The 26,368-nt window shown below is 44.6% G+C and overlaps 1 protein-coding gene across 1 annotated transcript in view; it reads right to left on the bottom strand.

Moving 5' to 3' along the window:
• BLMH (bleomycin hydrolase) overlaps nucleotides 1–26,368 on the bottom strand; it is a 512,280-nt gene that overhangs the window by 474,450 nt on the left and 11,462 nt on the right. Inside the window, exons 3-4 of the mRNA XM_085649231.1 lie at nucleotides 15,323–15,432; nucleotides 14,721–14,862 (exon numbers count right to left, since the gene is read on the bottom strand). Coding sequence (XP_085505357.1) covers nucleotides 14,721–14,862; nucleotides 15,323–15,432 — 252 coding nt within the window. The remainder of the gene's footprint in view (nucleotides 1–14,720; nucleotides 14,863–15,322; nucleotides 15,433–26,368) is intronic.

Genomic DNA, 26,368 nt, shown 5'->3' with positions numbered 1-26,368 from the left:
GTGTAATTAATTTTCTCCTGGTTCAAATACTGAATGAATGACTAACTTGAGATTAGGTCAAGAAGCAACAAGTGATCTGAGTGAAGATCAAGCAGGAGTGAGAAGAAAAGTATAGTCAAGGAGACCTTTTATACCTCCAACAGAACCAAGATGTGTTTACCTAGTGTTGTTCCTTAGTACTGATTAGGCCAATGTTCTGTTTATTGGGGTGAGGTAGAAGTGATGTGATATTTAAATCCCAGATTTCCAGCATTTTTCTTTATAAAAGGGTAGATAGGGAGTTGGACACTCAACCTACTTCCCCGCTACGTTCAACTGTGACCTTTGCTTTCTCCTTCCCACATGTAGCTTTCAGTCCTTTTCTCTGCCATGTTGCCCCATTTGCACAATCACTCACCACCGCGGCTCCTAGAGCACGTTTCATCACCATTGTACACTGGCGCTTAATAGGACAAGAGGATAATATTTTACAGTGATGATTTGATTCCCTCAGCCTTCACCACCCAGCTCCACATTAACTTTTAAAACAATGCTCATGCTGAACTTGGAGAGCATCAAGAAGCAAAAAAGGAAACCAAGCTATAACAGTGGTTTAAAATATATTATCAAGCTTGCCTACCGAAAGAATGTTTTTCTCATAAGAGCATGAAAAGCAATCAACAAACCTGAAAACGTTTAAATCACTGCCAGCTAAACCCCTATCCACACATCAAACTTGCTCTTTCATCAAATACCTTCTGATTGCTCACATACGGCCCAAAAACGTTACAACTGAGCAGACAATGGAATCCAATTTAAGGATGCGAAAAGCTTCACCACTAATTCGTGTGCCTAGTAGTTTACAGATCGGTTTAAGCCATTTAGCTCTTGGACATGATTACATTGGACAAACACAAAAAAAAAAATGGGCGATTGACTAAGTAGGAGAAGGGCAGTGGGGGCACAATGGGGAAAGTGTAGAAGACTTCTGCCAAGAACACCTAAAAGAGTTCAGAGGAAGTGAGCCAAACCAGAACTGCATAAAATGTTTCCTATCCAGGGGCATCATAATAGTATCTAAATATTGTTCGTATGAACTGATAAATTTAAAATCCTTAAACTCCATAGTTAATTGCCCACGGGTTCAGTTGGAAAGTGTGGCTTGCATTACCCAATCCCAGTGCGATACAAATTCTTTAACTTTTTCAACAACATATCTGTATTCATCAGAACATGAAATATATCACATTGACAAATCAAGTAGAAAATAATTTGATTAATGCAACTCATTTTAGCCACTACATCACCTCCGCCAATCTCTCATCTAGACTAAAAAACATTACCAGTATGTCTACACACTCTTCTGCAACATCTGAACCATTCGAAGTAAGCATCAAAGAGGCAGCTTTGGGGAAAGCTGCCAATCCTCTAGTTCAACTGAATAGCATTTAAGATATCAAAACGTCCCTAAAGACAAAAAACCTAAACAGTACAGACTAAAACAATGTCAAAAGCTGTACTGTAGCCCCACGAAAATAAAACAAATATAAATAAATAAACAAAAGGTGGGGGGGGCAAGGGATATTGCCTGATGTGTGGAAAAAAGGCTATCTATATAGGAGATCATGTTGAATGCCACTGAGAACCACTTGTAATACTTCATAAAAATCCATGATCGCATGCCGCATCACTAGGAACTCTATGCATAGAACTCAAAATTGAAACAGGGCTGTAATTTAAGGTTGCTCCTAAACACCACATTGCATTTATGCTGCTTTAAGTTAAACTTATAATTTATTTTATTTGCACGATTAATTAAAATCATTGCAAATCATCACAGTGAAATCAGAATATAAAATGAGCATGCAATTAAAACCAGTGTTCTATATCAAAATGTTAGAACCCAATACTCAAATTCAATAAGCAGTTAAAAGGATAGGATTCACACATCACGACACATAAAATTTGGTACAACATCCCACTTCAAACTGTTTTGTATTATGAGCGTGCTGAATAAGAATACATAGTTGAGAAGTGGTGACTGTTTATCAAACAAACAATAACTACAAGTAACGGTATTATATAAAATATAGCTATCATAACCTAAATCTAGCTCCAAAAATTTGCAAAACCTGTCCTCCGAAAACTCTTTAAACACTAAATTAAAAGTTGTATGTTAAAACAAACTCAACTTTGTCAGCTTAGTATCCCATCATTCAGCCTCGTCATAACACATCTTTTGAAGTCCTCTGAAAACTCTTTAACTACTAATAAAAAAAGTGTATATTAAATTAAAACAAACAACTTTGGCAGCTTGCTATTCCATCATTCAGCCTCATTGTAGCGTATCATCAGTTTAAAGTGTAAGTGCTTTTAAACCTCCGCAGTCAAAGCTCATTAACTCCTTCCAATACCAGTGAACTAGGCCAGCACTCAACATCAAGTGTGCAACAATCTGTACACAAGCAAATGCTAGTAAAAATACTAATGCTATTTAACCACTGCGTTCAGAACTGCTACCGCCACCTTCATGTATTTTAGAAATCTTCCAAACAATTAGCCCAATTCCCCTTTTAAACATTCCTCCACCACAACTTTGCAAGTTCTAATATTCAGCAGTTTAAAAATTGGTACCAGCAAGTACCATCTTTGTGCAATCAGTGTGGTGCATATGCAGAGAATATGCTGCAGAGTTTCCATAGCTGCACCACAGCCACCACATAGTTTCCTGAATACCTTTCAACTGCTTGTATTTGTATGCCTTCAGTGGAATCAAACGCAAGAAGAGGATTTGGGGTGTTGTAGCCAATTGAAATGGACATAAGTAAGATGGCAGCGATAGAGGCTGATACAGGTCAATCGATGGTATAACATGGGCTCTAGCGCAAATTGCCTCCAAGTCATCATGGGAAGATAAACGCCTTGCCTGCTTCAAAAGGATGCTTACTGTTTTGGATGAAGGGACAGTTGCATAGATTTCTTGGCAGCAAGCTCCTTGATCGAATCCAAGTAGAATTTGTGTAGAACCAATTCCTTGTCTTGAATAACTCCATAAAAGCTGCTTAAGCGAGCCACCTTCAGCTCTTCCTATTTTCGCACAGAGGGAGAGGATTCGTGCACGACTAATGCAATCCTGCCGTGTTAGGTTGAACTCAAGACAAATATGTGACTGTGGCATGAATTGGGGTAAATGGAAAAGGCATCTATAACAACGGCATTAAGCATGATCCAGCCAGGAAAATAATCGATCTTTGTAGACAAATAGTCAATAAGACAAAGTAGGCATCAGTTTGCTTTCAATGACTTTACAAATGACAGAAAGGTCTAGTCCCGAAAGGCAGCTGTGAAGGCGCTGGAAATCAAAACTAAACAAATTCTCAGTTGATGCCAACAATTTGGCCTGTGAGGTTGGATGACCACAGCTGTTCTGCAAACACCGAAGTATTTTATGGAGTCAACACTTTCGATTATTTTGATCATTTATAAAAAAAAAAAAAACGCCATACTCTATTTTCCTTTTAGCAAAAACCAGGATCTTAACTTTTGACAAAATATTTCCCAGCTTATTGGCTTTGCAATAGTCCACTAAAGCATACAGAGATCGCTGCCAACCTATTGCAGTGTGGACCCTAGGAATAGGGTAGTTAGCAGACTGTAAAAAAAGTGCGCTGTTTCAGTCAATTTTAGGTGTAAATACCATACCTGAGCCCAAGTGATCGCTCACAACCATCAGGTATAAATTTAAAAGTAAGGGCGCCAGAATACAGTCTTGCCTCAGGCCTCCGTGTTGTGGCCTAATTTACTTACCGCTCTCTTTTCCCTTTCCTCTACATCTCTGCCTTGCCTTTTTTTCTTTTCTATCCCTGTTGTTGGGATGTGTCATTACATGACAACAGAATGTTCTTGTTTCTGGACTTGAGCTCTGGCAGTTGGAGCGGAGCTGCTGTCTGAGCTGGTGATATCTTTATGTACTCCTGAATACATCTGGTTGAGACTTCCAGATCGTGTCTTGGACTCTTTTACACTGGCGACGAGTTATACCTGCGTGGGGGAAGGACTTGATGACCACCAGTTTCCCCATCTAACCCATTTTTGCTACAGCAGTATTATTTCGCCTATAAATTGACACGTCCTTGGACTATGGAGATTCAGGTACCATTTAACCTTGGATGGATTTACTGAATTGAGCCTAGTGTACATTTTCGTTTTCTTTGGAGTCTTTAAACTTTAAACTAAACTTGGTCGTCGCCACCCGTACAAATTAGCCTTGCACTTAAGACTTTATTGTTGGCAAAACTTCTGCACTACCTGTGCAACTGTTCTAACATACAAGGATTTAGTTTTTGGCAAAACCTCCAAGTGGACATTGCATTTTGCACATTTTGTTTTAACTACGCATGGAGACTGTTTATTCTGTCAAGTAGCTCTGAAGTGCGTTTACTTGTTGGTGAAGGTTTGCCCTGCTTTCGTGTGACAGTGAGGAGTGGTTCTCTCGGGCGTGTGCCGCTACCATCTTTTGAGTGATAAACGGCCTGATCCTGAGATTTCCCTCTTCCAACTAACTGTCTTTGTATTTTTCAAATTTCGTTTGCACGCAGGGAAGATTCTTTACCTCCCTGTCTTCGTAGTGGAATAAGGTTCATCGAGGGATCTTCACGTTGCTGACAGCAGATCTCTATGACGTCCTGGTCAGGACCTGCTCATTGACACTCTACCGCACTTACGTGCTGTGAACCACCCGGTGTGACGCACGCAACGTGCTGCCATCTTTTGGCTGCTTATCTTAGTTGTTTTTGCCAACCACGTTTCCATTACGAAGCTCATAGCTCGCCAGTAAGATTTTTCCTTCCTTTGTGCGTCAGTGACACACACACTTTACCTTCACTACGGTTTCCATCTCTCGTTCAACTATATTGAAGTAACGATTTTCTACAGCGTGTCAGTGATGCGCTCACTTTTCTTGTAGTTACATGTATTATCAACAAGTTGGTGCGTGTTCGGTGACGCGCACACCATTTTCACTTCAGTTTATTTTTCTGTTTGTTTCTCCATTGGATTAAGCCTCAGGTACTGTCTTCTCTTTGTTACAGATATTTGCGCAAGTTGAAGTTCTTCATTTCAGACATTCATATTTGGCTTATCATTTTTCCTCCATCGTTAATTTAGAACTGTTTGCGGTAACTCAGTAATTGTGCATTTATATTTCCAACTGTCCTTATTTCTACATGTACACTTATTTGTTGTGTTTTCTCCAACATGGCTTTTTCTAGCATGTCTCAACCTCCACAATTTCTCTCAGATATAGGTGATCCCATCTTGCCCTGGAAGAGATGGAAGCCTTTATTGGATTCATATTTGTTAGCTATTGGGGGAGAAAAAAGTGTCAGCCTTAAGGAAGCAAGCTACATTATTACACAACATGGGGGTTGAAGGTAGACGTGTACAACAGTTTGGATGAGATTGTTCTGGGGCGTGGAGAGGGTGAGTCTGAAAATGTTTACGACATGTCGGTTATAATGCTTGAAAAACATTTTGAGTCTAAAATTAACGTGGTTTTAGAGCATCACAAATTCTTTTCTAGGGTCCATGGTAAGCAAGAGAAGATTGGAAGTTATGCAGCTACCTTGAAGACGTAGGCTCGCACTTGCGAGTTTGAACAACTCACTTATTCTCTTATTAATGACCAGATAGTGAGGTGCACCAATGACACAAAAGTTCAGCAGAAGCTCCTTCCTAAGGACCCAGATCTCAAAGACACTTTGGCTATTGTGGAAAGTATGGAGAATACTAATATGTGGGTGCGAGAGATGAAAGTAGAGAAAAACAGTGATATTTCAGTTGATAAAGCAATTCATGAGATTAAGAAAGATGATCCCAAGAGGGATGATCCCAAAGAGGCATTGAAGGGGACCCATGGTGAGAAGGATAAGAAACTTTCTGATCCAGAACAGGCCTGGTCTTGGAACAGCAGGCCTGGTTTTAAATGTTTCTTGTGTGTGAGTGAGAGGCATTTACCCAACAGCCCCAATTGTTTTGCAAGATCTGTCACTTGCAATAAATGTGGAAAAAAGGGTCATTACGCACGTGTGCACCAGAATAGCAGGAATCAAATGGTGCATTGTATTGAGGAGAAAAAGTTTGTGTGTAGCGTCAGAGGACGGAAATGTGAACGGTGATAAGTTGGACATTCCAGAGTGTGAGGTATTGATTGGTGGCGAACGATTTCCTGTCTTGGCTGATTCGGGTTCACCTTACACTATGGTGGATGATGCTAATTGGGACACTGTTTTTGGTCTTGACAAACTTGAGCTATCTCCTCCAGACATAAACCATGTTGGTTATGGTGGTGTCAGGATTGATGTTTTGGGATATGTAGTCAAAAAAATTCCATTCAAGGACAGAGAGACTGTTGGAAAGGTATATGTGGCAAAGAGGGGAGATAATCTTCTTGGGTGGAGACACCAGAGGGATATGGGGATCACTTTGGATCCTAATTCACCTGAGAAAGTGTTGCTTCTGTCTTCTGGTTCGTTATCTAATGATGTGTGTTCACAATTCTCTGAAGTTTTCAGGGATGGTTTGGGTTTGCTCAAGCATTTTGAGCATAAAATTATTCTGAAACAGGACGCACAACCATTTGTTAGCAAAGTTCCTCATAAGATGATGGGTCATTTAGATCAGGAGCTTATGAGACTGTTGGCTGCAGGTGTCATTGAAGAAATCGAATGTTCCGAGTGGTTGGCCCCCATTGTTTTGGCACCCAAATATGGGGGCACAGGGATTTGCATGTGTGTGGACTTTCGCGGTTTAAACAAACATATTTGGGTTGACAGACAACCTTTGCCAAACATCTCAGACTCTTGCCCTCATCATAGATGCTAAATGTTTCAGTGTTACAGACTTGTCTTCTGCTTACCACCAGGTTCTACTTCATCCGGACTCCAGACATTTGCCATCATTTGTGACACCTCTGGGGGCTTTCAGATTAATTCGTATGCCTTTTGGCCTGGCATTTGCTGCGGCCTGCTTCCAGAGGGTCATGAATAAAGTTCTGGAAGGGTTACCCAAGGTTCTCATTTTCCAGGATGACATTCTTGTTTATGGGAAGGATCAAGAAGAACATGACAGACAGTTGTGGGAGGTTCTACAGCGACTCCAAGATGCAGATCTGGTTATAAAAAAGGAAAAGTGCAAATATCGTGTCTTCTGTAAACTATTTAGGACATACTATCTCTGGTGAAGGGATCAGTCCTAAATCGGACCTTGCCGAAAGCTCCTGTACCTGTTAAAGATCAAGTTCGATCATTTTTACGGTTGGCAGAATTCTGCTCCAAGTTCGTTCTGAATTTTGCTTGCGTTTCTTCTCCCCTCAAGTTGCTGCTCAAGAAACAAGCTCAATTTTCATGGTCTGATGATTGCTCTTCTGCTTTTAACACCATTAAGAATGTAATTGGTCGTATGCCTACGTTAGGGCATTTTGATGCCTGCAAGAAAACTATTTTGTCCACAGATACCAGCATGCTCGGGTTGGGGGCGGTCCTGTCACAGGTTGTGGATGGAGAATCCAGGATTGTGGCCTTTGCTTCTCGCTCACTCAGAGGTGCTGAAGAGCGCTATTCAGTGATTGAGTGTGAGGCGTTGGCAGTTTTCTGGGCTATCCGTCATTTTAAATGTTATCTCTGGGGTTTACCTGTGGTTGTCAGAACTGACCCTCGCCCCCCGTGTCAAATTTTTACTTGCAGGGATGTTGACAATATTTCTCCCAGAATCAAACGTTGGATGGAAGGGTCATCTGAGTTTAATTTTGTGGTTAAGTATGTGCCAGGACCGAAGAATGCCATTGCAGACTGTCTTTCCAGGTTACCCTTGGTTCAATCTGTTGTGGAGGTGGAGAATTCTCTTGTGGCATGGGTGCATAAGTCCGCTGTCAATTCTGATGAGTGGTCTTTTACTTCTCGCGATGACAATGATTTGGAAATGGTCAAAGAATTTTCAGTTAAGGGTTGGCCTGCGGACAAGGATGTACCTGAATCCTTGAAATGCTTCCTTAATGTTAAAGGTTAACTGTGTGTTTGTGATGAGAAATTGTTGAGGGATAATCGGGTAATACCTCCTCGTGATCTTTAGGTCCAAGATTATCAATTTAGCCCATGAGGGACATCTAGGGAGGAATCTGACCAAGCCCAGGGTTCGTGAGTGGTACTGGTGGCTGACCATGGATCGGCAGGTGGAGGAGATTGTCAAAGACTGCTGGGAGTGTGCCAACAGCGACAAGAGCAAAAAGACTCGCACTGCAACTCTCTCGCCTGTGGAAGTTCTTACTGAGCCCTGGTCCAAGTTGGGTTTGGACATTGCTGGGCCTTTTGAGATGTTTGCTCATGACGAGCGCTATGTGCTGTTGTTGGTGGACTACACTTCAAAGTGGGTGGTTACCAAATGTGTGCCTGTCGTCAACTCTAGAACGGTTATTGAATTTCTCTCTGAGGAGTTTTCTAGAGAAGGTATTCCCAAGCACCTCATCACTGATAATGGGGTCCAATTTGTCTCCCATGAGATGAACACTTTCCTGAAAGAATTGTCCATCACTCACTTTAAGACGGCCTTGTACTTGCCGCAAGCTAATGGCCTGGCGGAAAGCATGAATAGGTTGGTCAAGAATTGCGCTCAGAGAGCATTGCAGACTAGATCTTCTCGCAAAAAGATGCTCAGAGAGACATAGTGTGCTTAGCGCAATACTCCCAATTGTTTGACGTCTGTTTCTCCTTTTTCAATTCTGAGAGGTAGGAAACCTCATGACAAGTTGAGTCCTGCTTGGTTGAAATTGGATGTGAATGACGTGGGGATGAATGAGCGAACTGGTTCTAGACGGAGACAATATCAAAAAAGATACAAAAGCTGGTTTGATCAGAAAAATTCCTCTTTGCTCAAACACTGGTGTGTTGGTGATGAAGTGTTTATCAGGAATCCTGTTTTTTTGAGGAAGGGTCGTTCCCGGTTTATGGGGCTCTTTATCATCAAGGAGGTCAGAAAGAGTGTTGTTGTTTTGGATTCTGATGAGGTATGGAGTATGTCTAGGTTAGTTAAATGGCAACCTGGTTCAAATGCTCATGGACGTGGTCGGGGTTTAGGCTCAAGTAGGTCTGAGTGTTCTCGATCTGCTTTTGATGACCCTGTTTCCGATGTTCTTGATTTGGGAAGTTACCGGAGATTGAGATGCAAGCCGACCTGGCACAAAGACTATCTAATGTCTTAGATTTATGTGTTTGCTGTACTGTGTTTTTTATTATGCTCACTTTACAGGTCAATAAGGACATTTTTCCACACATTTTATGACTAATATTGTGCATTTTTGGTTCTCTGAAGTTCAATTTAGTTAATTGTAATTTTGCAATATTTTTATTTTGTTGTATGGGAGGGAGATGTGCTGTGGCCTACTTTACTTACCTCTCTCTTTTCCCTTTCCTCTACATCTCTGCCTTGCCTTTCTTTCTTTTCTATTCCTGTTGTTGGGATGTGTCAATACATGACAACATAACGTTCTTGTTTCTGGACTTCAGCTCTGACAGTTGGAGCTGAGCTGCTGTCTGAGCTGGTGGTTTCTTTATGTACTACTGAATAAATCTAGTTGCGACTTCCAGATCGTATCTTGGACTCTTTTACACTCCGTTTGTGTGGAACTTCGTCAAAGTGGCCCAGTTTCTGCATACTCGCACCTTTACCCATGTGTTTGAGAGAAGCTTATGATGGCTATCAAAAGGCATGTGTGGATGCCCAGGCTACTAATTTTGCCCACAGCTGTCCTCTGTCCACCTTATCAAAGGCGGTTTCAATAAATGAACAAAATAAAGAGCCTGTTGTCTTTTTCGTAGCTCGATCCATTAATGCCCATATGCATAGCAGGTTAACCTCTGTCCCACTTCCCCTTCGAATACCTGTTTGTATAGAGGGGAAGATTTTTTTTGTTGGACGCTAATTCATAAATTTCCTTGTTCAAGCTTTTAGTAAAGCACTTGCCCTCCACAGATTAGGGCAATTAGACGTTAGTTCTAAGGTTTATCCTAAGCATCCTTTTTGTGTATTGGTACTAAAAGAGAGCCCCCTCCAACTCTCTGGGACTGAATTCCTGGTAATGCACTCATTGAAGAGCGGAGAAAGATAGGATGACCACTCTCTTCTTGCTGCCTTAAGAAGACGAGCTGGAAGGCCATTTGAACCTGGTGCACTGCCACTTGCATCTTGACACGTGTAGGCCCTATCACATCTGTAATCAACTCGAGTACAGGGGAGGGGCACCTATATTTTCTGTAGCTTAAATTGACACTAGGTCCACCTGTTGGATTGAAGTATCAACATATAGCATGGCAATATAAGACGTCTACCCTGATTCCGAGATAGTGGTCAGTTCATTTGGCGCATAACAAACAAAAATTTATAAACTATCCACCAAAATGTCTTGTGATTTTTTGAATGAATGGCTTCAAACCCGATAATCCATCGCTCCTCTTTTGTGGGCTGAATCTCTTTGTGGAGTCGATAACAATATCAATCTTTGTACTTTCTTCAATTCTTCTTTCAGAGCAGGGTTAGTTTTTGTCCTTTTTCACTGCCCTTAAAATCTTGTTTAATTGCTTTTTTAGTAATATGAGCTTGTTGTTTTTCACACTCAAACGAGGAAGAGATCGATGTTTCAGCAGCCCTAGTTCAGAGATGGCGAAAGCATTAAGAAGCCCACTGGTTAAGTCTGACCAGCCTTGAATAATAGATTTGACTCCTTTAGGTGGAGGGGACATGCAGGGTTTTCAGTTTTATTAGTTTATTGTTGTTGATCTCACTATCCCAGTGGAGCCTTCTGACCGGTTCAATTTCAGCTTCACAGCCTATTCTAATCTTCTTTTGCAGAGGAACTGCCACCGAAGGAAATGAGCATAATCTGTAATTAGCGTATGCTCAATTTTGAAGTTACAAAACCTCTGAAAATACTGACCTGAAACCCACAGACAGTCGTGCGTGGCCAGCTTCCGATGTGACGTACGTGTGTGTAGGAGGCGTCTTGGTCACGTACTTCTACCGGTCAGTGCTCAAAGTCCTAAATTGCTCATAGTCGGGGTTAGCCAAGAGCAATTCTTTGTACTTTTAGCTAATACAGTTACAGCTATCAATGAGATTCCCCATTGTTAATTCTCCATATCAACTTCATCGTCTGATGGAGCAAGCTTATTAGCTCTTAAAATTCCGCCAAGTTGATTTTATATTGGCGGGTCTTAATAAATACAGGGTATCAGTTAGGTGCCCTATTGCAGCTCTTTATTAATCTGATTTGGATTTATGTATACCTTGCTAACACCAGAGAGCCATTAAAAGATGTTTGATGTGAACCCCAGTTGGTTTTGTACACAGATTGATACACCACCCAGTGGACAACCGTCCCTTTCTGACTTTAGTGCTAGAGATTGATACTCTGTATAATCAGGCCAGGGATTTGAAAGAGTTTGACAAGTTTCCTGTAGGGATACTATATTGAAGATTGTACATATTGTAAATACTCAGATGAGCATGTCAAATTTTTATAACCCCTTATGTTCCAAGAATACATAGTCAACTGAGTAATATCCTGACTTAGGCCTACATCAGGGTTGATGGTGGATAGCATCAGATAGCGAGGCCCAGTTGTTCTCTGAAGTTTTAGGAAAAAATATTCCCTTCTACCCGACGCAAGGTCTTTACACATAGCTATATTGTTCTGTGGGGTTAAAATTGCACTTTCAAACTGACCAATTGTTTCATGAAGGATTTAAAGATCCCAAAGAGGCTGATTTCACACCATGTCTATGCTTTTTTTGGATTAGTGATTTCAAAAATTGACAGGTATTTAACCCTGACTCAATAGACAATTCTTATGCCCCCTTCTTCCAGCCTATATTTTTCTGCCACGATACACTAATTAGTGTTTACCTTCTGCAGCCCGCTTGTATCAATTCCAGTTTACTCTCTGTGGTATCCTGCTGCTCAGGCAGAGTGGTAGCTGTGAGAATGTTGGGATGTGTGATGTAATGTGGAATGTTGGTGTGCCTGAGGCAGTTGGTGTATGGGCTGAGCAGCAGGGAAGCTGCTCCTGGTGGGGTTCGTGTTATATCTACATTTGTTACATCAAATTGGAATAAACCTTCTTGGGAACTACTTGGACTCTGTCATCATTTTCAGTATACTACATTTGGTACCAGGAGTGGGGTAAAAATGAAATCCTCTTGATCTTGAATTTTGATAGTGGGTTATTTTTTCTTCAGCTTCTTTAATTTTCAAACCGAAGATACCCCACTTCTGGTACCAAATGTAGTAAGCAGAATGATGACAAAGTCCATAGTAGTCTCCAAGATGGTTTATTCCAAGTTGATGTTACAAAATGTAGATAAGATACGAACCCCACCAGGAGCAGCTTCCCTGCTGCTCAGCCCATACACCAACTGCCTCAGGCACACCAACATTCCACATTACATCACACATCCCAACATTCTCACAGCCACCACTCTGGCTGAGCAGCAGGATACCACAGAGAGTAAACTGGAATTGATACAAGCGGGCTGCAGAAGGTAAACACTAATTACTGATTGCAGTTAGAAATGGCATGACTGGGAGACAGATCAATCATTGCCAGTTCAAAGAGGTAGGTTGACTGGCCTGATCGAGGCAACAAGTCAACGTGAGACAGAGGGTACCAAACATTCCTGTTCTTCACACAGGAAAGTTACTCAGTTCATGTTTAAAAACTTACTTTTTAATAAATATATTACTAAAACATGTTGTGGTAGCTCACTGTCATTTACAGACAGTACATTTCCCATGGAACTGGCCATAAACGTTTCCATTAACTTGCAGCTTTACTGATAAAACTATATAGTGTATAAACAATAATCTGTGAAAATTGGGTTTCAGCAAACATATGTTTCATTTGCACATCACCAAGTGAAGTGTTCTGAATTGTTTCCATCATATTATAATATTTTTTTATCAGAATTACAAAAAAAGGGCTTTCATAACTAATGAAATATATTTTGAAATATTTGCACAGTTTACTCGCTAGCTATTTAAATGTGTTAGGGAAAAAAAACGACGCCATACATCCGTTCATTTCTCACACTTTGTACAGCATGTCAGACAGTTCACTTTACAAAATCCTGGAACTCTGCAGTCAGAAAAAAAAGTAATTGTAACAAGATATTAACCCCTTCAGTGCCCGCCCATTTCCCCGCCCTGTGCCGGCCGTTGTATTAGCGGGCGGGGTTTATGACGAGCTGGTCTCGTCATGGGCACAGCGCGACCGCGGCCCATGACGAGACCAGCTCGTCACGGGCATTGAAGAGGTTAACTGACTTCTAACCTCGGTCTCTATGTACAAACTAAATGGGACAAGATAAAATATTTTAAATGCATCTTTATTGCGCCTTCACTTTGAGTGAACACAACACCTGTTCTTTGTCAGCACGCTAGAACAGGTGAGTTGGCCCTCAATATAGCTTGCCATGATAAAATCTGACTCGCCATAGCAAGTGGGCGAGTAGATTTCTCAAAGCCTGACTGGCCAGACACAGAAATTAGTTTAAAAACATTTGTGTATCTGTGTAAGGTTTTTACTGGTATTGTCTGTATATGTATCTTAATTAACTACATTATTTGATTGATGTTTTAAAGGTGTAATGCAAGTCCGATTTGTGATATGTTCGATGCTTTTATGGATATATGCACTCTGAATAAAGATTTAGATGATGAGAAGTTCCATTGAAAAAACTGGGAATAAATCAGCTGACTAAATCTCTGATCCACAGGAATATACATTGTGTAGAGAAAAACTGCCTCAAAAAGGGAATTCATGTGAGTAAAATAATGGCGTAAACTAACAAGCTGGATTAAAAAAACAAAAAGAAAGAAAATAATCTTCCATCTTCTCAGGAGCCAGAACGCACACGAAAATAAGGAACCCATCCCACATCTCTGCCACCTTTCATACTTGCCTTTCAATTATTGGCACACAAATTTAACCATTAGGGAGATGCTGCATGACACATCTGCCTACAGTTAAAGTGAAGTCGGGAGGAAGAGGCAGTTTTCAGACTCCAAAGGGCTTTCTTTGGCCTGCCCTAGTTTCTCTCAAACAAGATACTCTAAATTCTATAACTATGATGCCCAAATTCTTTTCATTGTCAGACCTTTGCCCTTCCTACTATCGCCGGAGTTTAGTCTCCTTCACTTATCTGTATCTCCTAGTACCAGTCAGATGCCCAAGAACAAACTGTTCACTGTGTATCAATGCTTTGTTCAGCATGGCTTTAGCATTTTAGGGAAGACACTACATCAGCAAGGGTCCCTCATGTCTATTATCTTGTTCCCACCTTTGCATTTTCCTGGCCTCTTTTCCAAGTCTTCTATTTCACGCCACAGATCTCAACATTTGAGGATATGTTTTGGTGGAGTAAAACACTATAAAAAACACAACATGAAAGACTGCTATAGCACGACAAGCGAAAAAGCATACTGTTCCATGTCATATACCGTGGGACACAAAAAAACAGACACACATTACTCCGTAGACCACCTTACTCATAGAAAGGAATCCAATAGCAAGGCATGCCATATACCATTTTGCCCAAATCAATACTAGAAGCCAAAGATTGGTGAATAAGTCATATCCAAATCATGCATGTTGATCACTAGTCTCACTAAGTGTTTTGGAGCACCACAGCCCTTACCAATAAGGTTCACAAGCATGTCCCACTGTCCTCCGTCGTTACTGGGGTTGGAAAGCAGAAACTGCACCAGCCTCCCATCCACAGGCTCCTTCTGATGAGCAGTCTCAATGAAGGCATTAAGAAAATAGTGACATCGCTCCACCTAGCATATAGACAGCAGAGGGAGGATTAAATGGGGGCAAGGGGATTATATAGGTTATTTCTTCAATGAGACATTCCATACTTCTCTCTGTTCCCACTATAAGCTAAACCTGGGTACACTAGCAAAGATTCTCCTTTAAAGTGAAACAAGCATGGGTTTTTACTTGTTGCTAATACTGCATACTAGGAGGGAAGCATGAAAATAAAATCAAAGTTTGCATGTAATAACATATCAAATTGAGAGACCCTGCGCACAACTGCTTAATTAGGAGAGCCAACAAAAGGAACCCAGAGCAGTCAGCCTCCAACAGGGAAGTTGTCAACTTGAAGCAGTGCCCCTAATCAGGAGATGCACAACAGCATTTTTGACTAGTGATTTCAGGAGAGCTACAGCTTCTAGCAGCTGTAGTCACAGTCTGATACAGCTAGAATTCCAATACCCTTTTCCTGTTCATGCATACCTTGTCCCAGAAAAATAGGTAGGACTGGCTGAACTCAAATTCCTCAATGTTGAATTTCTTCATGAAAGGTAGCCTTATGACATTCAGACAGGAGAATATCCAGCATCTCCCTAGAAAAATAAATTAACATCAATTAGCACAGAGAAGTGGTGACTCCTTTCACAAGAGTCATGTCTAATACATCGCCTAGCATAATGAAATACAAATGAAGTACAGAAGTATACCTTGCAGCAGCTCAACGCTACCACCTTTCATAACTATCAAATAAAAACATTAAATGGCATTAAATAAGTGCTATGTAATAATATATAACAAAACCATAAACATCTATAGCTGTATAAACCCCTCTCAAATTCTACTTTGACACCCACCCCCTTACCTTTTCTCATGCAGTTCTCAGATCCTCAATGACCTGAAGATCCCCGTATAAAAAGCAGGTTTTGGAATATTGGCTTTGCTTCCCGATTACCCAGTAGTACAGGCTTGGAGCACATGAAGCACCCATGTAAGGACACGTTAGACTTTCTGGATAACTTGCATCTAACCCAATTAACCCAGCAGGTGGGGCTTCCTACCCACCTGGCAGGTCACATTTTGGACCCAATCTGCACCAACTTCCCAATCTCGATGAGGGACCCGTGTCAGGTCTCCTGGTCCGATCATTTTCTGATATATTTCTCTTGGGAGGTGCTTAATGCTAAGCCCCCAGTGTGCCCCGTTCGCAAACAGGCTTTTGGCAAAATTGACCCCGGTGCCTTTATGCATACCCTGGTATCATCTAGACCCACTCTCTCGGGTGACCCGGAGAGCCAACTAGATGTTTTCTCCAGATGGGTCTCAAAGGCTGTCAATTCTCTTGCTCCACTGAGTTCAATTAGGCCTGCCAGGAGTTCTCCCTCCAAATCCTGGTATAACCTAGTACTTAAGAGAATTGAAACATGAATGCAAGATTTTGGAGCGAGCATGGCGCCGCAGCGACTACTGTCCGGCTGCCAAGCTGAAGCTCAGAGTCAAGCAAAAAATCTATTATGAGGCCATAGCTCAGGCTAAGAGAGAATTCTTCACCACACGTATTGACTCTGCTAAAAAACAAAGATAATACAGAGCTTTACGTCGCCTCTAGCCCAGGCGAGTGCATCTCCATCTTCAGTCGCCTGGTGCGAGATTCTGTCTACTTTCTTTTTGGACAAAATCCGCTTGATTCAGGCGGCTTTCTTACCTGGTTCTAATGAGTCCGAGGAGATGCACTCTAACTCTTCTGGTGGACACCATACACAGCTTGAATGCCTTTACTCTGGTGAATTTGACAGATTCACTTAAAATCCTCAAGAGTCTAAAATCGGGCTCTCCTTCTGATCCCTACCCGGCCAGGTTGCTAGCAGCAGCCGCCGAGACTATTAATGGTGAGGTAAATAGCATTATCAATCTGTCCCTCCTCACAGCTAGCGTTCCTGCGTCTTGGAAACAGGCCAATATCTTACCACTCCTAAAAAACCATCATTAGACGCTCACAGTTCGGGTAACTACAGGCCTATCTCTCTTTTACCGGGGCTGGCCAAGGTGTGTGAGAAGGTTGTCACCAAGCAACTTACGGAGTTTGTTGAAAGAGAGGGTCTGTTGCATCCCGCTCAGTCAGGGTTCCATGCAGCTCATAGCACGGAATCTGTGCTGGTGGAGGTTGTGGAGGCCACTCAGGAGTATTTGGACGCCGGTGGGAGGGCTGCATTGATTTTGCTTGACCTCTCGGCAGCATTCGATATGGTCCCCCACTCTCTCCTTCTCCCACGTCTGACCAGGATAGGTGTGTTAGGCTCAGCCTGGGACTGGCTCAGGTCCCTTCTCGAGGGTCGGGCCCAGCAGATCTGGCTGCCTCCCTCTGCCTCTTTCCATCAGGCTGTGACAACGGGAGTCCCTCAGGGATCCTCTCTCAGTCCCCTTGTTTTTAATATCTATGTGACCCTCCTGGTCTACCTGGCTAAGAGTTTGGAGGCCAAGTTGATGGCTTACGCCGATGATACGCAGTTGCTCTTCACCTGGGACAGGGATGACAATTCGGTTGCCGTAGTTCATCACGGTCTCTCCTCTATTTTTAGGTGGCTCTCGGGAGCACAACTAAAATGTAACGAGGAGAAATCTGAGATTATGCTGTTTGGAAAGTTCCCCCTTAGGTTTAGGGAGACTCTGTGGCCACCGGACTTTCCCTTGCCATCATCTGATGGGAAGCCGGTGAAGAACTTGGGGGTCTGGTTTGACGAGAGTCTTTCCTTCTTTTATCACATCACGAAGCTTGCCGGTACTAGCTTTGGCCTTCTCAAGACTCTTAGAAAATTCTTTCCTCTCTTGCCTCTGGCAGCCAGAGAAACGGTCACTTGCGCACTCATCTTGTTTCGGCTGGACTATTTGTATACCTGGCTACCTGATTAAACAAGCATTGGCAAAGCCAAAAGGTCTAGGCACTCCGAGAGCACATAGTGTTGTGAATGTAACTGTTTTTTAACCATGTACATGAAAAGGAGGCATTAAACCTAAGCCATGGATGTTCAATAAAGTGAACAAAGGACTAGTGTGAGAAAAACGAAGTGTACATAAGGTGTGTAAGGGCCGCATGTTTTTGTTTTTTCACTTTCCCTTAAATAACAAAGGATGTATTTTGAATTTAGCAGGCGGTAGAGGCATGGAGAGACATCTGCCCAGATATACAAGAATACATTGCTCTTTTTTCCAGATGGGTAACATTTTTAGTTTGTCCTTTGGGAAAGAATACACTTCAATATCAGCCAGAAACATGATGGTAATTCAAGATGCTGGACAAGTTGAAAACCAGCTGACACCGATTCAGAGAAAGAGTTTTAGCTTGTGAAAACTAGATGAATCCACTGTCTGGAATAGAAGGGGTTTGGACGGCGATGCGAGGTTGTGTATTCCATTGTGCAGTTGCTTTGAATAAGGGCAACTAAGGATAAACGCAAGAAAAATCTCATCTTTTGGGAGTTGCGTGGGGCGTTGCAGAGGTGAAACCTTACATTGAGTGACCAGAAGTCCAGGATTTGCCTACAGAGTGCCTGCTTTCCAGTGCCCATCAGAGCAATCTCTTGTCAATGTCACAGATGCCCTGCCCTTTAAAGAGAACTGACTAAACCCAGAAGGGGGCATGTTTGTTTGTGTTCTTGCAGGAATAGATAGCAGTTTGTGTTACCCAGACGATACTGTGTGTAACACTGCAATTAATTTCCCCTCAGTGCCACACTGTTGCGTTTTCTATGCTGTTGAGAACAGTTAAATAGGTAATTTATGTCTCATTGTAGATGCAACATTATGATTGTGACTAAGATGCACAGAGGAACAACATATCCCAAGATACTATGCACGGAGATCAAGCAGGACTTCTGGTAATAAGGCACAAATGTGCAAAGCTTTCTGTGCACTGATCGTCGCAGGCTGGAGGGAGCGCATGACACTGCGCTGGATACTGTTGTTCCTCATTTTAAAGTATTAGCACACCTCTTCACCCCAAAACTTCAGCTACTGTCCTGGCCACTGCAAAAAAAATGTTCTCCTATCAATAAGTTGTGCCGGAGGCAAACAGGCCAGCTGGTGGCCAAAGTGCATGTTTAGCAAGGAGACGAGAAGCCCACATTTTAATCGTCAACAGCATTGCCCAATCACAAAATGCAAACTATTTCTAACCAATAGCATCATTTCATTGTTAGACCAGTCAGAACTTGCAGAGTCAGCATAGGTGGGAGTGGTAGACGTGTCTTATGTGTCCCTGTCCAAACTTGTTGTTATCTCAAGTACGAAGTTTATGTAAATCGCTCGTCCCCAATTTCCAAAGACTGCCTCACCACTGTAGCGCAATATTCAACAAGCATTGGCTGCGTGCGCGCGAGCGGCCGTGAGACGCGATATGTGGTGGGGGAGGAGGAGAAGCGGGAGTTGCGTGTGCGCGCTAAAAGGAGAAAAAAAAAATCGCGAGTGGTGCGCGCGCGATGGTGCCTCCGTTCGTGCATGTGCGCGTAACCGCACGCTCCATGCCAGGAAAAAGCATGTGGTAGGACTTTTCAAAGCCCAATACTAAATGTCTCGAAGCAACGCATGCGCTGGCTCAGGCGAGACCTAAAAACTGAGGGTTGTCCAGAACTCGGCTGCCAGACTTCTGCTGAGCATTTCCTCCAGACATAGCGTGCGGCACCACCTGCGCTCACTCCATTGGCATCCCATAGCTGAACGGGTCAAGTTCAAATCGCTGGTCCTAGCCCATCATGCCCTTCATGGCACTGGCCCATCCTATTTGCAGAAACGTTTCACATTCTACGTGCCCTCAAGATATATATATATATATATATAGTAGTGATGTAACAGGAGTGAATGGGATGAGCGGGTGGGGGCAAAGAGGGGAAAAGCAGCAGACGACAGAGAGCAAAACGAGGGAAGAAGCACACATGAAGAGAAGACAGATCACAGGGGCAAGAACACAGAGCTTAAGTAGCACATAAGAAGGGACATCAACCCAGAGTAGGGAGAAGCACATGAGGGCGAGTACAATGAGGAGTGCAAGTGGGAGAAGTACAAAAGACACAAACATGGATCAAACCTAGTGGGCATTTGGGGAGAGAAGGTGAGCACATCCCCTCTCTGATGAAGTGCTTAATCAAACAATGAAAAAGTTCCCCATATGTTTCCAGAGAAAAGATAGAAGACAGACAAATTACAGAAGTAGTAAAAAAAAAAAAAAGCAAAGCTATGCTCCAGGAGAGGGTCAGAAACCAGATGGGACAAGGGAAGATGTCAACCAATTGTGAGGCATGCTACTCACCCGTGAAGATCTCAAGTCGCTGGGGGGGGGGGTGCAGCTCGAGTCAGTGAAAAGCCAGGTCTTGAGGCTCTGCCTGAAGGCATGCAGAGTAGGGGAGCATCTAATGTTGAGCTGGAGCTCGTTCCGGGCCTTAGCCGCGATGTAAGAGAAGGCTCTTCCACCCGCTCTGTTTCTGCGGAAGCACGGGGTTTCTGCTAGGGCGAGGTGTGCGGAGCGGAGGTTTCTTTTGGGTATGTGGAAGGAGACTCTTTAGTGAAGGTATTTGGGTCCGGTGTGGAGATATTTGTAGGTGTGGGTGAGTAGCTTGAAGGTTACTCTCTTCTCGACGGGGAGCCAGCGGAGGTCTCGCAGGTGTTGGGTGATGTGCTCATGTCGTGGGATGAAGAGGACGAGTCTGGTCACAGTGTTCTGGATGGTCTGGAGTTTGCGTAGCAGGGATTTGTTGATTCCATCGTAGAAGGCATTTCCGTAGTCCAGTCTGCTTGTTATGAGTGCGTGGGTAACAGTCTTTCTGGATTCAGGGGGGGGGGGGATCCATTTGAAGGTCTTGTGAAGGATGCGGTGGGTGTTGAAGCAGGTGGAGGTGACTGCGTTGATCTGGCAGGTCATGGTGAGGGAAGAGTCAAGTATAATGCCGAGGTTCCAGGCGTGGTTTGTGAGGGGTTGCCGAGGGTGGTGGGTCCCCAGGTGTTGTCCCAAGCTGAGGGGGTGTGTCCAAGGACGAAGACTTCTGCCTTCTCCGAGTTGAGCTTCAGACAGCTGCTGCTCATCCACGATGCGAGGTCTTTCATTCCTTCCTGGAAGCTGAGTCTGGTGGCTTTGGGTTCCTGCGTGAGGGAGATGATGAGCTGGGAGTCTTCGGTGTAGGATACTATGCTGATTTCATGCTGTCTGACGATGGCGGCAAGGGGGGCCATGCAGATGTTGAAGAGCGTGGGACTTAGCGATGATCCTTGGGGTACTCCGCAGTTGATCTCTGTGGGTTCAGAGAGAAAAGGCAGGAGTCTGATCCTGTGGGTTCTGCCGGTGAGGAAGGAGCAGAGACAGTGTAGGGGGGAATCCTGAATGCCCACGTCGTGGAGTCTGGCTGTTAGAGTGTGGTGGGAGACAGTGTCGAAGGCTGCGTAGAGATCCAGTAGGATGAGGGCCGCGGTGTGGCCTTGGTCGAGGAGCGTGGGGATGTCGTCAGTGGCAGCGAGGAGGGAGGTTTAGGTGCAGTGGTTGCTGCGGAATCCGGATTGGGAGGAGTCGAGAATGGCGCTCTTGTCAATTAAGTTTGTCAGCTGGGCGTTGACGATCTTCTCTGTGACTTAAGCTGCGAAGCGAAGGAGAGAGATGGGTCAGTAGTTTTTCAGATCCGTCGGGTCTGCAGAGGGTTTCTTGAAGAGGGGCTTTACTTATGCGCATTTCCATTTGTTGGGGAAAGTGCCGGATTCGAAGGTGGCATTGACGGTGCGTCGTAGGTCGGGTGCTATAGTGGCGGCGGCTCTGTGGAAGATGTGCAGCGGGCAGGGTTCCGTGGGGGCTTCTGAGTAACTGCTCTTCATGGTCGTGATGGTATCTTCGGTGGTGACCGGGGTCCAGGCGATGATGGTGGACTGGCTGTTGTCGCTGGAGGAAAGGGTGGTTTCTGGAGTTTGTTCATTGAAGTTGTCATAGAGGGTCTTGATTTTCAGGTGGACGTAGGTGCCGAGCTTGTTGCAGAGGTCCTGGGAGGGTGTGACATCCGTGGCTACGGTGGGGGTTTGGTGAATTGCTGGATGATGCTGAGGAGCTCCTTCGAGTTGTTGGAGTTGGTGAGGATTTTGTTCCGGAGGAAGGTCCTTTTGGTGGATCTGATGAGTTGGTGGTATTCTGTCATGGCGTTCTTGTAGGTGGTCTGGTCTTCAGTGTTTTTGCTGTTCCTCCATTGTCTTTTGAGACGTCTGCAGGTGCGTCTGGATTCTTGGAGGTCGATGGTGAACCAGGTGGCCTTCAGGGTGCTTTGTCTGTCCGGGTTGCGGAGGGGTGCGAGCTTGTCTGCGCAGTTGGTGATCCACCGGTGTAGTTCCTTGGCTGCAGAGTTGGCATCGGTCGAGGCGGGGGCTGAGGGAGGTCGTGGATGAGGGTGGAGTTGAGGTGCTCCTCTGTGATCTGGCTCCAGCTTCTTCGGCGTGGTGTGGGTTTGTGAGCGGTGGCAGCGTTGAACGAGAAGTGTACACAGTGGTGGTCTGTCCAGAGGGCCTGCGTGATGTGGCAAAAGTGGATGTTGTTCCCTCCTGCGAAGATGAGGTCGAGGGCGTGTCCTGCCTTGTGGGTAGGGGAGGTGACGAGCTGTTTCAGTCCGAAGTTGGCTAGGTTGTCCAGGAGGGCGGTGGAGTTGGGGGGGTCGATGAGGCTGTCGAGGTGGAAGTTCAGGTTTCCGATGAGTATGTAGTCCATGGAGGCAATGGCGTGGGGCGCAATGAGGTTGGCGATGGTAGTGGTGAACGAAGTGCAAGGTCTGGGGGGGGGGGGGGGGGGTCTGTAGGTTAGGGTGCCGCGTAGCATTGTTCTGGGGCTGGTTTGAATCTAGAAGTGGAGGTGTTCGGTGGTGGAAGGGGAGTCGCTCGTGCTGGAGGTGGAGGGTCAGATGGAGCTCTTGTGTGCGATGGCGAGTCCTCCTCCTGGGTGGTTGGAGCGGTCCTTCCTTTGGATCTTGTATCTGTCAGAGATGGCGGTAGTGATGTCCAGGGCGGAGGAGGCATTTGTCAGGTTTCCATGAAGAAGGCGATGTCTGGCGAGAGGGTGTCGAGGAGGTCTCAGACCTCTACAGCATGTCTGTGCAGTGAGCGCACGTTGAGGAGGATGCACCTCAGGGCTTCGGTGGTGCTGGCATCTGGCGTGGGTGCGGTGGTCGAGGGGGTGTGGAGGATGGTGAAGGATCGTCGGCAGTGTTGGTAGGAAAACTGGCCGTGGGTGGTGTTCGGCGTAGACAGGTGGCAGTTGTTCCTTCCAGGGTTGAGTACGAGGAGGGCAGCGGAGTCGTAGCGCTGGGAGGTCGGAGAACCAGGGTCCATGGCGCTGGTCGGATCACGGACGGGCGCAGACGGGCTTACCTTTGGCGCGACTGCCATTAAATAGGGAAGGGGGAGAAAAGCGCAGCTGGGAGGCGGGAACCAGCAGGGGGGAGGGGCTGCAGGGGAAGCAGCGGTTGGAAAAGGGCAACAAAAACAGGCGCGGAGGACAAAGGGCACCAGTACAAAGAAAACGGTATAAAAAAAATAGACAGAAAATAACCAATACACAGGCACAATAACAATGACAGAAGGAAAACAGAACAAGCATTTGCAATGCAATAGGTCTCGCAATTGCGAGATTTTGAGTTATTGGCATTGTAAATGACAATGCCCTCTATTTATGTGCTTAAAAAACCAGCAGTAATAAAAGGCATTGTCATTTACAATACCAATAGGTCAAAGTTTCTCAAATGCGAGACCTATTGCATTGCAAATGCTTTTTACAAATGTTGTTAATTACACTTGTTGGCTTTGCAATTTCTGAGAAACATAAAAAAGGAGTAACGCGCACAGAAAGTAATGACAGCAGGGTGATTGGGTGTTCTTTTAAGATGAAAAATATTCCATCATGCATTCCGAAGTAAGCTTTTCCTGGAAGTCGTAATGACTTAATAAACAGGGATCAGTGAGGCCTAGCTATGCAGCCACACCGATAGAAAAAGGCATCCTCGTTCAAAGATACCACAGGGCCTAGCAGAAATGAGACATCTACTGCCGAGAATAAGTCACTGCATCTGCCTCAGGGGGAACGTTTCAGTCAAAAGGAAGCTGAACATTAGCCTGACTGGGTGGGTGGTGGGCACAAGTGTGTCTGGCAGAGAGGATTATCAGGATGGCAAGGGCTTAGCTAAACATGCATGCGTTTTTTTTAGTAATACGCGTACATCCCGTCATTAAGGTGCATCATATCATGTTCAAGCGCCAAATCATGAGCTCTGTATTCGCCTACCCTCCACCCACCACAGCTGCATTGTAGGGGCACCCCTTCACGGGGCCTGCATTCACTCTATTCCCACAGTTGCACTATGCTGTGACCCCTCCACGGGCCCTGCATTCACTCGAACCCTCGCAGCGCTCACACCCCTCTTCAAACCTGCATTCATACTTCACCCAGCTACACATTGCTTTTACTGCATCGATCCCCCACAGCTGCACCCCTTCCCCAGATGATGTATTTACATTATCCTCGGGACAGCACACACTGCTGACACTACTACATGTGCCTTACATCACACTATCACGGTAGTGGCACACTTTTCCTGGGCCCTAAAGGCAGCTGATCAATGAACTTTTGGCCCTCACAGACCGCCCCACGGCCTCTGTCCTCATTTATAAAGGGCTGCAGACGAACACAGGACAAGTAGGTGCAACCCCCACCGAGCCTCACAGTCCCCAGCAGGGACATGTTGTCCTCAATATTATACAGATAAAAAAAACACACCATTCAAGCGCAAAACTCGGGAACTTCGCACTGCCCCCTCGCTGTATCACACACACACACCATACACGGAGAGTAAGCCACCCTGAAACGACACTCCACTCCAACGTTACACGAAATTGACCTGCTACCCAGTTTGTTGTACACAAAGGTGTCCACTCACTGCACGCAATAACGGAAACCGCCATTCGCTGTGCACGATGATTCTTTAACTCAATCATTTGCAATGTAATAGGTCTCGCATTTACGCAAGTTTAAGCTTTTGGAATTCTAAATGACAATGCCAATAGCTTAGACTCACATAAATGTGAGACATATTGCATTGCAAATGCTTGCTTAACTTTAAAACTGATCGCGGCGCCACTTAAAGGACACCGCACTATTTTTTAACTTGAACACTGAGCGCCGTGTCCTTGAAGCAGGCTCTGCGCTTTGTGTTAATGTAAAGAAAAAACAGAAAAAGAAACCGAGCCCGGTGTTCTTGAAGCGGCGCCGTGTTCAGTTTTAAAATTATTTAAAAAGCAATAAGAGCGCGGTGACCCTGAAGCTGGCACTGCGCTCACTATAGAAGTAAAACGAGCATCACTGAGCAGCAACAGGGAGGGTGCTGCTCCGCCATTCACCAAGCTGGCGCCAAGCGAGTATTATTAAAATGAAAGCACATTGCGAATTCCATATACAAGTAGCACCCGCCATTTTCCCGCAAGTGCTGTGTTAGCGCGCTGCAAATTCAGGCGCCAGCAGTGTCCCACATTATTTACTAAAGAAAATAGTGCCCTGTTAGGAGCGAAGTAAAAGATCCAGTCCTGATGGGCAATTCCAAAAGGGGACAGGGCGGTAACAAGGAGGGACTAAGAAGTATCATTATCAATCGGAAGCCAGCATTTACCATGGATGATGACGCCAGCCAATGAAAAATATGGGCGGGGCTTCCACACCACTTCTAAAAAAAATACCGTAATACAGCATGCCTCGCAAAGCAAGCAGCGCATGCGTTGCAACACTAGGCGAGACCTAAAAACGGGCACAAACACAGAGACAGAAAAACAGCGGACCAGCAGAAGAGCAAGGCTCATCCACTGGACCACCAGGGATGAGGCGCAGGCAGGATCCTGCGGGTGGAGGAGGGCCTCAAACACCTACCTACACAAGGGCAGCAGCACAACAGTGGAGCTACTGGGGCAGAGAGCAGGAACTCTGGCCAGGAGATCAGTAGTCCTGTTCAGACACTCGAGCAGCGACCGCCATTAAATCGAAGCAAGCAAATTAGTGACAATAAAGCCAACTAATGGAAAGCAATGGGCACATTTAAGCTCTGCGAAGTTCTTGGTAAGCCCACAATACGTCTTTTACAACCAGATAGCTTGTGCTGCCAAGTAGGCTCGACTAAAAATGACTCACAGGAAAAGTCTCAAAAGTATCCCAAGCCTGTACACAGCCCAATTGACTATAACTGCAGCAGTCTCTCTCATTCACAGTGGCAGGTGCTTTATTTGCAACCCTCACAAAATTACAACTAACAAAGTTAGACTAAACAGCGATCAAGAAGGCACAGAAGTCTAGAATGCAGGCAGCAGAAAATCAGTACAGTATGTTTAAGGCACGCCTCTGAAGCATTTGGGCAGTACAAGGCATTATTTTTTCTCAAATGCAGAATTTCTGCTGCAAATAAAACAAGCAAACGTGATATCCACAGCTGATAACTTTACAGTGTGCAGCTCGTTGGCAGCCATTGAGGTATATGGTTTTCAAGA

This window comes from Triturus cristatus, chromosome 3_2, assembly GCF_964204655.1.
Source record: "Triturus cristatus chromosome 3_2, aTriCri1.1, whole genome shotgun sequence".
Taxonomy (NCBI): Eukaryota; Metazoa; Chordata; class Amphibia; order Caudata; family Salamandridae; genus Triturus; species Triturus cristatus.
This window is presented reverse-complemented; position numbering and strand designations above follow the sequence as displayed.